Genomic DNA, 14,669 nt, shown 5'->3' on the forward strand with positions numbered 1-14,669 from the left:
TGTTTTTTTTTTTTTAAAAAAAAATCAGCTTCACTAAGGCAGATTTAAGTCCTTTGTTAAGGAGTAAATGGGAGTCAGATTAAGTCTTAAAGGTTAATCCTTACAGACCTGAACCTTTAACTGTTTTTAAGAATGGGAAGGAGGCAAGTATTTGAATGCCACTTTTTGAGTGATCTGCATATATCTATGACATTGTTATGCAAACTTACTTCTACTGCCTTTACTAACTATATTGATAGCTAGCTACGATGTTGACACAATCATTTCCCATATATACATAAGAAACCAGTGAGGAAGTGTGTCCTTTTCTGGAGAGGCCAATTTTGTCTTTTTTTTTAATTTTTGCATTCCACAAAATACGAATAGAGACAGATTTTGCCTTTGACTGAAATCATATCCTCTCAGATTTTCCAGTCTGTAATTCACACTTCTAATGGCTGTATAGTGGGAGAATAAGTAGAATTCTTCAGTGTAAACTGTCAGTAGATTACTTATGATTGTTCTTTAGATGTGTAATTGCTTAAATTATATCTAGCGCTTTGATGCTTCTGGATCCATCGACTAGTAGAGGAAAAATCACTTTTGCTCAGACGATACATCAAATAATCTCAGTTTTTCTTTGTCCTTTCAGGTGCTGGAGAATCTGGTAAAAGTACCATAGTGAAGCAGATGAAGTAAGTAAAATATGCAATATATGATATTGACACAATTCATTTGAATTGAAGCATAGCGCCTACATACGAAAGAGCCTTTTTCCTCCTTGTACAGTACCTGAACTATAATGTATACCGTATAAATTATGCAAACTGGGATCTCACTGGATTGGGTGAGGTTATTACGTAAACAAAAGGTACTTCTGTTTGTGCAAGCCCCCCTCCCTTTTTTATTTTTTAGATGCAGCTTCACTATTACATAGCATGTACCAAATATTTCTGGTTGGCTCAAAGCCTTAACTTTTCAGAGGTCATATGAGTTGAATAGAAAAAAAGACAATAAAAAGCTATCATTTTAAATAACTGAAATCAAAGTAAAGTATTAAACGTATTTGTAAGATTTATATACCTGACTCCCAATGACTTTGTGCAGTTCACAAGAGAAAGAAAGAAGGAGGGAGGGAGGGAGAGTAGACAATAATAAAGGAGAAAAGATGGCAAATATGACAAAAGCTGGAATGAAAAAGAAACAGATCCACACAACCCAACTGAGCTTATCCTCACCAAAGGCTTGGGTGAAAAGCCAGATCTTCAAGTCCTTCAAAATACCAGAGTGGGGTCAGGGGGGGGGGGACTCATTCCAAAGGTCAGATACTATACAGAAGACACCTTTCAGGGGTCCTGATAAATGGTATTGTATAATCAAGGGAACCTGAAGTGCACCAAGCCTGCTTGATCTAATTGGCTAGGCAGATACTATGGGAGATAGACAGTCCCTCAAGTAACCATACTCTCTGCCATGTAGATGCAAAGGTTTAAATGTAGTCATTATTTATTTGACCATTCTCCAAGAATCCTACGAGAGGTCAAGAGGGTTATTTCCTCTTACATATCCAAATAACAATCTTCTCCAACCTGGTATTCTTCAAGTATGTTTGTCTATTGCTGTTGTCATTGTAACATGCCCACGCTAGTAAGGATGGTTGAAATTGCATGGTCAAAACACATGTCATATGGCAATCCTGTGAGATGTAGATTAGAATATTCAAAAATTACTGTCATAATCCATTTAGCCATGAATCCCAAAGTCACTTCATGACTGGACTCAATTCTGTGACTGTTTTTATGATGGTCACCGCAAGTCACCGCAGTAATTAAGCAAATCAAGTGATATTAAGTGAATAACTGCTTCACCGGTTTTTATATGTTATAATTGTTCTTATTTCCATGTTTTATTATGTTTTATTATGCTCAGTGTCACCTCACATCGCAAGATGAGTGACATCTAAATTTGATAGATAGATGATAGATAGATAGATGATAGATAGATAGATAGATAGATAGATAGATAGATAGATCAATCACAGGATCATAAGTTCAAATTCAATTTATCCAACTGGCAAGCACCCAAAATGCAAATCAAATGACCACAAGGATGGTGATTACTTTGAGGATCATCATAAGTACATTTTTTTGAGTACATCATAACTCTGAATGGTTATTAAGTGACTGGTCATAAGTAAAGGATTATGTTTAATTCTGTTTTTCTCCAGAATCATTCATGAGGATGGCTACTCAGAGGAAGAATGCAAGCAATACAGAGTAGTTGTCTACAGCAATACAATTCAATCGATCATTGCAATAATAAGAGCAATGGGAAGACTAAAGATTGACTTTGGAGAAGTTGCCAGAGCTGTGAGTATATATAGTTGTTTTGTATACAATATTAGAGTTCAAAAATAAATAAAAGACCGTTTTGGCAGGCACCTGATATAACACACAAAAGTTGGGGATAATCTGCTTTGAAAATTTAGTTGCAATTATAATTTTCTTGGGAGACATGAAAATGTTGTGGAATGTGATCATGCACCAAGAAATTTTTGACAAGTATTGAAAGTAAATAAGACCTTTTCATTATTGTCCCTACATAAGGAATGTTGTACACTTGGAAACTTATTACCTACTTTCTTATAGGTATTAGGAAAAACTTTTATTTGCACATTTTAAATTAACTTTTTAATGTATTCTGTGTTTCTTAATCTACTGTTAATATTGTTTTAATTGTCCTTATAGCTTAATTTCCTAGGTAGTCCATATACATATACCATATTTGTCAGTTATATAATTTCTGGCAATGTGCCTTTTTGCACATTGGCAAGAAAATGCACTCCAGAGACACTGAATCAATTTTTGTATAAGAGAGTTTTTTTTAAAGGTTTATGGTAATGATAGGTTGTGACAATTTTGTACTTGAGTAGTAACTTGAATGATACACATCACAACTATCATTTTCTTGGTGATTCTAATCCTTTATATAAAATTATGCCTCGAATAATGAGTTCTTCAGTATTACTTGGTTATTCCCATGGGAAGCTTTACAGAGAAAGGGGTAAAAAGGACATTTTTGGTAGCTAGTAGATAATGTTTCCGATAATTTTATATTTTACCTAAATAGCACTTCTGATATTGGCAGTTCAGCAGCATATTATGCCATTGCAAATGACCACAGCAATATTTAAATTGTTTTTTCTTTTTTTTGAGGATGATGCCCGCCAGTTGTTTGTACTGGCTGGAAGTGCAGAGGAAGGAGTTATGACTCCTGAGTTAGCAGGAGTGATTAAACGGCTATGGAGAGATCCAGGAGTTCAAGCATGTTTCAGCAGATCAAGAGAATATCAGCTTAATGATTCTGCATCCTAGTAAGAAAACTTTCTTATAGATTTAAGTAGCTTAATTGATCACCTCATGCTCTTAATAACTCATAAATATTTGTTATAATCTGAAAACTACTATTTATTTTGCAGCATTATTATGGCATGAAGGAATACCTCTAAAGATTTGTTGTGGTATTTCTCAACAAGCTATGGGAAATCTCTGTATGAAGCTATACAAATTCATTTCAGGAAAACTGTTAAATAAATGGACAGTTGATGGAGGCTTGGCTTTGAAGATTCCCTGGATTATGTTTAGTTGATCAAAGCAAGTTCTGTGGGTCACATAAAAGGGCTGAACGGTCAAGTCTAACAACATTTACTCTTATCATCTGCTATAAAGGACATTAGGAAATTTGCTTTTTAATTGCATTTTTGGAGTCTTCCTGTTAGAAGTGAAGTGCACAACAGAACAAAGGGATATTGATTCTTCCCTCCTCCTCTTGCTAAACTTGTCATCTTCCATACTGTCCATCATCCTATTATCTTGACTGAAATGGGGGAAATCCACAGTAAGGTACCTTGTTTACATAGGAATAAGTGTTTGTGTTTATACCATAATAATTGCATTGCTAAGATACTGGGAGACAATTTTGATTATTTTGTCACTGGAGAAGTATTTCTAATCAACAGTTTAAAATCCATAAAAAAATAGAATAAGGATAAGGAGCTATGTGAAAAAATGAACCAAGCTAACATAGCTGACAGTTAAAAGATAATTGTGAATTGTCCCAAATTCCCTTCCCCAGTGGAAACAAACACTCATTCCCTCTTTTAGTTTCCAAGGGATCCTTTTGAAGGAGGGAGAGTGCTGGAAGAAAGGAGGAGTCCACCAAGCCTAAAGGCTCTTCTGTGTGTATCCAACTATGGTTCTGCAGTATCTCTACCTCTTTCATGACTTCACATTCATTTAGGTGGAAGAGAGAACTCCTGTAAAGTGGTATGAAACTGACTAGGATCATTAGGAATGTTTTGGGTTGCCCATTGCTATACTTCTCTTCTTTCTTGAAGCAGCTGTAATGGGGTCCAAACTGTCAGGGATTTTAATCTTTCTTGAAATAATGGTTTGTAAAGGTTCCAGTTACTTTACCAAGGTTTCTTTTTGTGTGTGTGTGTGTGTAGAGTTTCAGGATCTATGGTTTCTCTAAATTGAAGTCAACAAAAGGTTTTATTAGCACTGTAATCCTCCAGGATATGAAACATGAGGGGCAAAAAAGTTGATAATTGCTATGTTAGTTTTATTCCATTTGCTTCTGAAAACCTAATCTGCTCTAAACTGATAGTTCTGCTATATACGGCCAGGCACGATGGCTGAGGAATTCTGGGAGTTAAGTCCACAAGTCATAAAAGGACCAGGTTTGAAGACCCCTGCAGTAGAGGACATAGATCATATATTGAAACAATCCACAGGCCCTTGTGGGTTAAATGTTTAGCTCTAAGCTGTTTTTAGGGCTTGGAAAAGTTCTTGTGTTTTTATGCCAGGCAATTTGTTTTAGACCTTGTGAGGCTTGAACTTTGGTTAAATTGTCAGCTTGCTTGTCTGTTGTTTAGTTTTTAAGCAGGACAAGATGCTATCAGTGTATTCTTTCTAATAGAAGCCAGAGTATTAAATGTGAATGATGTAACTATTCTAATATTGTTTTAAAAAAAGATTATTGTTTTTTAGTGGAGGTAAGCATACTCTGCCCTCCCTACAATGGAATTAATTAATATCAAATCTATAATTAAGAATATGCCTCAACAGTGAAACAGTTATACAGTGAGTTTAAAATTTCTTTGATGATTTAAAGACTTAAGAAACAGGTGGGGATATAGTGGGCATTAAAGGGTCTAGGTTAAATGTTTTGTGCTGGAAGTTGTTGACATTTTTCTGAAATCTAGAATCATACAACTAAGCTGGAATCATCTAATGGCTGTTGGGGTTAGATTTCAGAAACTTGGATTGTGTTCAGACATAGTCCAAATTATGCATCAAGCTATTTTAGTTTTTTTAGTTTTTAGTTTTTATTAAATTTTTATACCGCCCTTCTCCCGAAGGACTCAGGGCGGTGAACAGGGCATATAATAAAAATACAAAAATACAAAAGTTAAAGAGCCTTGGTGGAGCAGTGGGCTAATGCCTCCTTAAGTAACACCAGCTGCCTGCAATTAGTGCAGGTTCGCATCCCACCAGGCTCAAGGTTGACTCAGCCTTCCATCCTTCCGAGGTAGGTAGAATGAGGACCCAGATTGTTGGGGGCAATTAAGCTGACTTTGTAATAATGCCGCTTAGGGGGTGTGTGAAAGCCCTAATAAGCAGGCATATACATAGAATGAAGGCTACTGCTAAGCTTGTAAGCCGCCCTGAGTCTTCGGAGAAGGGCGGGATATAAATGGAAATAAAATAAAATAAATAAATAAATAAATAAAATAGTATTAAATTAATGCCCAAAATAAAACAATAAAATATACAAATATTTAAAACCCTAAATTAACTCCCCATCAGGCCAGGCCAGCTTGTTCGAATAAGTGGGTCAGTTGCTCCTGAAACTGCAACCTAGCAGTGACACTTGTTTGTTTCATATGGCTGGGTGAATCACAATAGGGTATACTTGAGCCTACGTCTACTTAACCTGCTACTTGTCCCAGCCTTTCTTCAACCATATGCTCCCTTTATTTTATTCTGACAATAATCCTAGTTAGGAATATGCCTGCAGAAATTTTATAGGCCTAAATATATATCCTTAAATTGAATTCTGAAATTTCCAAATGCTTTCAGTTGCAGAGTATTGCTTTTGCTATTTTGTTATAGTAGTATTGATTTCTTTTTTATTCTTTTAAAGTTACTGTGGAATCAACTAAGGTAGATTTAATATGTAAAATATTTTTTTCTTCAAAAACATTGCTTTGAACTTTATTCATTATCATGATAGTGGATGCTGCATATATTACTTCTCCCTCTTCAGAATCTGTTTTCAAATGGCATAAAGGAAGGTATTGTTTTAGAAAAACTCTTGATTGTGAGTTGATCATAAACCTACACACACACACACACACACAGAGAGAGAGAGAGAGAGAGAGAGAGAGAGAGAGAGAGAGAGAGAGAGAGAGAGAGAGAGAGAGAGAGAGATAAGGATAAGGGAAGACATAAAGTAGACTTATATTCTGATTTTCTGGTATGTACATACAGTATGATCAAATAACGGGTGGACAGAAGGAATAGGTTGGAATGGGTTTCATTGTAACTAGTAAAGTTACATTCCCCCCCCCCAGCTGTAGAATAGTCACATTGCTAGACAATTGTGCTTTTCTTTCAAGCATTTCTGGCAAGATGGACCATTCTGATTAAAGAAAAAATAAAGAGAACTAAGATATATCTAGGCCATGGTGTCAAAATGCTAAATAATATTTCCATAATGAATTGCACATCAAAAGATCACTGTACAGACTCTCAAACTTTGCAGTACCATAGAGTTCGGTTATAATGTGCAACTTCCCTCATGAATGAAATCAGTAATTTTACTTGTGTGCTGGTATTGACCTACAAAGCCCTACATGGCATGGGTCCGGAATACCTTGGGGAGCACCTGCGGCCGGCATCAACTTCCCTCCGCCCAATACGCTCCCACAGAGAGGGTCTCCTCAGGGTGCCACCGGTCAAAGAATGCCGACTGGTGGCCCCCAGGGGGAGGGCGTTCTCTGTGGGCACGCCGGATTTATGGAACCATCTTCCGGTTGAGGTCCGGATGGCGCCCGACCTTCGCTCCTTCCGGCGCGATCTAAAGACGTATCTTTTTGAACAAGCTGGCCTGGCCTGATGGGAGGGGGTTGGGTTTTTATTACTTTTAAATGCGTTTTAATCTATCTAAGAGTTCTGGGCACTTGTTTAATCTTTTTTAATTTTTGTATTCTGTCTTTTTAACATGTATTGCCCTGTTCACTGCCCTGAGTCCTTCGGGAGAAGGGCGGTATACAAATAAAATAAAAAAAATAAAAAATTTTATATATATATATATATATATATATATATATATCAGTAAAAGATGTATGATTTTTTTCATACATTGTTGACTTAGGTTTTATTAATACAGGTTGTTAAGTGGGTCATCCAGTTTTATGACATTTGTTTGTAGTGCTCATTAAGTAAACCACCTGGTCATTAAACAAATCCATAGTCATTTAGCAAATCCATTGTTTGCAATACGTGTTATTTTGCTGGAAACCAGAAGTAAACACTGGTTTTCAGCAAAAAAAGTAAATGCCATTATATGACCGTGTGATCCTGCAAACAGCCATAAATGCAGCCCAATTGCCAAGTGCCTGAAATGTGACTAGGGGCAGGGGGCGGAGCTATTAAAATTTTGAACCTGAGTTGTAAGTATCTTTTTTGGAACTTTTGTAACTTCATTCGGTCACTAAGCAAGTGGTCCAAAGTTGAGGACTACCTCAGTACTGTACTGAATTGAATACTACTGTATTCCGTATCAGATTGGTCAATTTTAGCTTGTCTGTCACCTTTAAATGAAACACTTTCTATTCTGAAATGTTATACATGTAAAATAACAAGTAAAACTACTGAAGTGCATTAACACACATTCCCCAAAGGCCGTTAATACACTACAGGTAATCACTGAGCTACAACCACAATCGAACCCAAAATTTAGGTTGCTAAGTGAAACATTTATTAAGTGAGTTTGCCCCATTGTATGACTTCACTTGCCACAGTTGTTAAGTGAATCATTGCATTTGTTAGTAACACGGTTGTTAAGTGAATCTGGCTTCCCCCTTGACTTTGCTTGCCAGAAGGTCGCAAAAGGTGCTCACATGACCCTGGGACAGTGCAGCCGTCATAAAGATGAACCAGGTGCCAACCATCTGAATTTTGATCGTGTGTCTATGGGGATACTGCTACGGTCATGTGAAAAACTGTCATAAGTCACTATTTTCAGTGCCATTGTAACTTTGAATGGTCACTAAATGAACTGTTGTAAGTCGAGGACTACCTGTACTACATGCTATGCTGAAAGGCACTAGCTAGCAGGAAAGATCCATGCTTGTAACAGTGCTTCCATTTAGTTTGTGCAAGTCTGGTCATAGAACATAGAATAATAGAGTTGGAAGGGACCTTGGAAGTCTTCTAGTCCAATCCCCTGCTCAAGCACGCGATCCTATACCAGGGGTAGGCAACCTTGGCTCTTTTATGACTAGTGGAATTCTGGGAGTTGAAGTCCACGAGTCATAAAAGAGCCAAGGTTGCCTACCCCTGTCCTATACCGTATACCATTTCAGACAAATGGTTGTAGAACGTAGAACATATGACTTATTTGTAAGCCCCCAGCACTCTAGATCACCCCGAAAATACACACTGAAATTCAGAACATGCATCGAATCTCAGCTGCTAACTTTTACTTCATTATATAATTTAATTGTTTAAAGCTGTGGTCCCAAAATGTTTCTTCACTAAATGGTAAAGACAATTGAAGGTATACGATCTTTGGTTAGACAGAAATCTGTTCGTTCTTTAAGACAGGGGTCCCCAACCCCCGGTCCGTGGACCAGTACCGGGCCACAGCAAACGGTCCACACGAACAAGCAAAGCCCCATCCGCAGGATGCAGGCAGCACACAGAACCACGCACCCTCCAGTCTGCAGAAAATCCTCTTTGTGGGACTGGTCCCTAGTGCCCAAAAGGTTGGGGACCTCTGCTTTAAGACATATGTAGATATAACTGCAAACTTTGGTGTCTGGTAAATGGTCCTTATATTAACACCCAATGCCCATATATCTGATGTTCATACTATTTTTATTCTACATTGTCTAAGAAATTCATAGACGGTATGTATTTGGTAATCCTAAAAGTTAGGAATATAACTGTAATATAGGCTATTATGTGAGTCCTAGTTGAGACTTCTTAAAGCTTCCTAGATAAATTGTGTCTTAGTGAGATTTTAACAGAGGATTTTGTTCATCTTTTGTGTTCTTAAACACTGCATTACACCCAGTTCCTGATTTCTCTGAAGTTTCTTTCATCAGGCAGTGGTATGTAGCTCTGGCTGTGCATAGTGTTTATAATAAGAGATCGGCAGGATTGCATTTTCCGTTTGTGCATGTTGTTCTTCCCTTTCCTCACTCTGATAGAAGTCATTGTCCATTCTTTCTGCACCACATTTCTTAAATAACTTGTAACTGTTTGTGGATAACTGAATATAAGATTCATCATCTCATATGTAAGAGTTTAGGACATGAGGAAATAAGAAGGCAACAAGCCAGGAGAGAGAAAGTAGGAAAAAAGTGAAAAACTTTAAAAGGGTAAACTGGAAGCATCTCAAAAATATAGAGAAAGACCTTGAACATTTAAATAGAGAAGAATAATATTCTTAATGCTTGTTATGACAAAGACTTTCCCACTGAACACTGGAACTTGGAGTATAGGTGGCGTCTTCTTGTAAGTGAACATGGGGGCAGTTGAATATCTGTGAGAATTTAAACAACAGAAGAAATATACTACTATAATTGTTTTTGTGTGGCACCATGAATGTACTTGTTTTGAAGAGTACAAAGGTAAGGTTGTTTTTTGATATTTAACTTACAAACAGGCAACCTATAGGCATAGAAATCTTGTTACACTACAACTCCCATTCCCCTTGTTGGCTTGGAGTAGTGAGAGTTGGAATCCAACAACTACAGCTAGCTGATTCTCTCTGATCTAAATAATAATAAAAATAGAAAGTACATTGATACTAGGCATACAAGATCCTAATTTCTTTAAAAATAGAGAACTACAGTATGGGTTCTGGAAACTATTGGACTAGAAATTGTTGTTAATATTTGTAGCTCAGGTTGTAGGTTTTGGCAATGGTCTGTTCTCCGAGCTTGTTGTTTAGGTCCTGGACATTTCATTACCAAAGTAGGTAACATCTTCAGCAGGGTTTTGCGTGAAGTATTGGACTGCTGTTTTATAAATTATATTTTAAAGCAGATCTCTATCTAGGCTTCCTATAAGAACCTAAATTATGACCATTGATTCTAGTTTAAATACGTTTAAATTAGAACTTTGAACTAAGACATAGCTTAACATAGAATTATAGAACGTATGCTGTATTAAAGTATCAGTTTGCAAAATGTTCCTAAATATTTTCTTCCCTTTTCTTGTCCCCTCTTCATTCCCATTCTTTTTTAGCTACCTAAATGATTTGGACAGAATATCCCAACAGAACTACATTCCAACCCAACAAGATGTTCTGCGAACCAGAGTGAAAACTACAGGCATTGTAGAAACACATTTCACCTTCAAGGACTTGTACTTCAAGTAAGTGGCATTAAGAGTTGCAGGCTGCCATTTATGTATACTATTAAACCACAATTTCTTGGTGTAAAATTTATTGCTCTTCTGCACTTGTGGTACAGTCTTTGACTTTGGCTCACGTATCTTTCCGATTCTGTTACTAGTGATTCTTGATAAATCCACGTTTTTATTTTCATTGTTTCATTCTTTTCAGCTGCTTTTATGTGGGGATCACAAACACAGGTACAGAATCCTTGCTTTACAGGAGCATGTATACTAATGGTATACTGGCTTCTGTTTTATATTGTTGATTGGAAGTGTAAAATACAAAAGCCCCACATAGAGACTTTATAATTTGCCATGCATTTATTTTCTGGTGTTGCAGTGGGAGTTGAAATTAACATGGCTCTCTGAACAATGCATGGCTTTCTCAGCAAAACAATAGACATAGCATTAACCAGTCAATAGTAGAGAACATTGGCAAGGAGCATGCATAATTATTTAAATGCTTAAAAGTGCTTGATGTAGAATGGGGCTGTGTTATTTTCCACTGTGATACACCTAATTATTTATGTCATGACGGAATGACATATTAACCATGTAGCTCCATGTAGTTTGCCACTTCGTCTCCTGATTGATCCTTATAGGACTTGTGATGTTTTCTTTTTGTATACTTTCAAACATCTGGGCTCTGCTACTACTGGATCTGATTTGTAAAATACAACAAAATGTAGATTGAATGCGAACAATAAGAAATTCATGTTATTCCTGGTGCACAGCATCCTCATGCTTCATGGTGGGATAAGAAACCTTTGCTTTCACAGTTCCTGGAGTTCCAAAGTGTTAGATAGTCTAAGAACCAAATGGTGAAACCATAGGGCATACTCACGTCTGTCAGGCTGCCACTCTTCCTGGTGCTATTTAGTTAGACTTAGGTAGTAGTTCCTTTGACTGAATTTCTCACAGTCATCTTTTCACGCCAGCTTAAGGTTCTGTTCAAGCCAAATAGTTCCCCGTCATTCGCCACACTTATCTTGCTGATTATAATGTTAAAGCTGTAATAAAAGTCTAAAAGTAAACCTAAAGAAATTGGGATTGGGTAAAGTATTGCTTGAAATTGCAATAGGGAGTCCTCGACTTATAACCATTTGTTTAATGACTGTTTGATTTATGGCAGCACTGAAAAAAGTGACTTATCATCACATGACCATTGTAACATCCCCCACAGTTACGTGATCAGAACGTTGAGGCTCAGCAACTGGCAGCGTTTACAATGGTTCCACAGTGTCTCAGGTCATGTGATTTCCATTTACAACCTTCCCAGAAGTCTTCGGACAAGCAAAGTCAATGGGAGAAGCCGGACTCGCTTAATGATTTACTCAACAATTTACTCAACTGTGGCGATTCACTTCACAACTGCGGCAACTGTGGTTGTAAAATGGGCTTGATTCAGTTAACCACTGCATCACTTAGCAATGGAGGTTCTGGTGCCAGTTGTGATCATAAGTCAAGGACTCTCTTGTAGATAATAATCAGCTGTGGAAAAATCACTGTGGCTGAGCCTCTGCTACCCTTGTGTACCCCTTGTGTATAATGAGATGATAATCTTGCATCAAAGATGAACGAGACAGAGTTTATGAATTATATGTACTGAAAACAACATAGATGCAGCGTAATTTATGTACTGCAGAATCTTTTCAGTCTATTCCACTGAAAAAGCATTGAAGCTCTTCTTCAGTTACCCTTGTTTTTATTTTTTTTTCTTTCTCTCTCTTTTAATGAGGGGCAAGTATTTTTGGCATAATCTACCTTAGGTGTTGGCCAACCTAGCAGTTCGAAAGCCCGTAAAAGGCAAGTAGAAAAATAGGGACCACTACGGTGGGAAGGCAACAGCGTTCCGTGCGCCTTTGGCATCTAGTCATGCCAGCCACATGACCACGGAGACGTCCTCGGACAAGCGCTGGCTCTTCGGCTTTGAAACGGAGATGAGCACCGGCCCCTAGAGTTGGAAACGACTAGCACGCATGTGCGGGGGAACCTTTACCTTTTTACCTTAGGTGTAACTTTTTCGTGGGAGGCCTAGATATTTCCGTGTCCAGCTCTACAATGTCAAGTAGTAAAGAAATGCCAGTCAGTATTGTTTCTTCACTGCCAGCTTTTGCTGGTTCTGCCCTGAGCACTTGGAACAAAAAGCTTAACTATTTTATTTGTGTAGTATCTACTGTGTTCATGATAAGGCCTCAAAAGGTTACAAAAGCTTGAGCCTGGAGGAAAGAGGGCTTAAAGGGATATGGTTTGTATCAGAGCTTTTTAGAACAATGTAATTATGTTATTTCCGTCATCCTATTTTTATATCATAGTCTTCCCCCCTCCCTTTATAGCACTAAATGAAAAATAATGATTTAGCATTTGATGATTAAGCAAAAATAGCATCAAAATAGCCAATGCTACATAAAGTAAGAGGGACGCGGTGGCTCAGTGGGTTAGGACGCTGATTGTCGATCAGATGGTCGGCAGTTTGGCGGGTTGAATTTCGAGTGCCGCGTAACAGAGTGAGCGCCTGTTATTCGTCCCAGCTTCTGCCAACCTAGCAGTTCGAGAGCACGTAAAAATGCAAGTAGAAAAATAGGGACCACTACAGTGGGAAGGTAACAGCGTTCCGTGCGCCTTTGGCGTCTAGTCATGACCACGGAGATGTTCTCGGACAAGCGCTGGCTCTTTGGCTTTGAAACGGAGATGAGCACCGGCCCCTAGAGTCGGAAACGACTAGCACGCATGTGCAGGGGAACCTTTACCTTTACCTTTACCTTTACATAAAGTAATGTGTTCAAACAGATTCAGACAGAAGTTATTAAGGCCTTTTATAATTTTTGTGGTAAAATTAATATAGCAGTGGATATTTTAATGAACTTTTAGATCTCAGGGCTGGCAAAATCATTTACGAGCTTATTAAAGAGCCCCTATTGTGCATGTGTATTTGTGTGATAACTAAACAGATGGATTTAGGGTTTTTTTTTCTTGCTAAATGAATCTTCAAGTCCTTATTTTTCTGCCAGGATGTTCGATGTTGGTGGTCAGCGTTCAGAACGTAAGAAATGGATCCATTGCTTTGAAGGCGTAACCGCAATTATATTCTGCGTAGCTCTCAGTGATTATGACCTTGTCCTTGCTGAGGATGAAGAAATGGTATGTTGCTGTAGAATTATATTCTAAATAATATGGACTGCGACAGAAATTCACCTTACTACACTATAATTTAATCAAATGGCCCATGTTTTGCTATTTTTATTCCTCGAACATTATAAATGGTAATATTTCATTAGCGCATAGGGGCAAGCTTTTCTTGTCTGCATTCCCATAATTTGTGCAGTGAATGTATTTGAAGTTGGGAGGTTATGGAGAATAAAATTGCCTCTTCATAATTGAATGTGAACATTTAAATCTACGTACATGATTTGAGAATCATGGGGAGAAATGGTTCCTGACAGAAAACTGCCAAAAAAAAAAGAGTGATATTTCAGAGGCTTTTTGTAACATTTGAAAAAAAATGTAGACATTATTTAGCAGGTTTGAAGGGATGGTTCTACTTTTAACGTTGGGATTATTTTTGACAAAATTTGCCCTAGTAATTTGGTTGGGGTTGCTGATTATATGAAGTCTCAATGCTGACTTTCATTAGTTCTTTTTTCTGTTCAGAATCGAATGCATGAGAGTATGAAACTGTTTGACAGCATTTGTAACAACAAGTGGTTCACTGATACGTCAATCATACTTTTCCTGAACAAGAAGGATTTGTTTGAGGAAAAGATACGGAGGAGTCCACTAACAATTTGCTATCCGGAGTATCCAAGTAAGATTTGTCTTAAGGCAAAACAGAAAGTCAGCATGTGTGTGTTTGTGTGTGTGTGTGTGTTTTATAGTAATTTCATTAAAGATGATAATTATAAGAATAAAAATTAATCTAAATTAAAAGATGAAAGAATAGAAAAAGAGTAAATGATGTGGAAAATAAGAAAGAAAAGTAAGAATACAGTAGTTCTC

At 37.4% G+C, this 14,669-nt stretch overlaps 1 protein-coding gene across 1 annotated transcript in view; it reads left to right on the forward strand.

The window, feature by feature from the left end:
- Window positions 1-14,669, forward strand: part of GNAI3 (G protein subunit alpha i3) — a 33,034-nt gene that overhangs the window by 17,425 nt on the left and 940 nt on the right. Inside the window, exons 2-7 of the mRNA XM_083357809.1 lie at window positions 632-674; window positions 2,207-2,348; window positions 3,195-3,352; window positions 10,524-10,652; window positions 13,685-13,814; window positions 14,325-14,478. Of these exons, the coding sequence (XP_083213935.1) occupies window positions 632-674; window positions 2,207-2,348; window positions 3,195-3,352; window positions 10,524-10,652; window positions 13,685-13,814; window positions 14,325-14,478 (756 nt within the window). The remainder of the gene's footprint in view (window positions 1-631; window positions 675-2,206; window positions 2,349-3,194; window positions 3,353-10,523; window positions 10,653-13,684; window positions 13,815-14,324; window positions 14,479-14,669) is intronic.

The sequence above is a fragment of the Vipera ursinii genome (genome assembly GCF_947247035.1).
Source record: "Vipera ursinii genome assembly, chromosome: 3".
NCBI classification, from domain to species: domain Eukaryota; kingdom Metazoa; phylum Chordata; class Lepidosauria; order Squamata; family Viperidae; genus Vipera; species Vipera ursinii.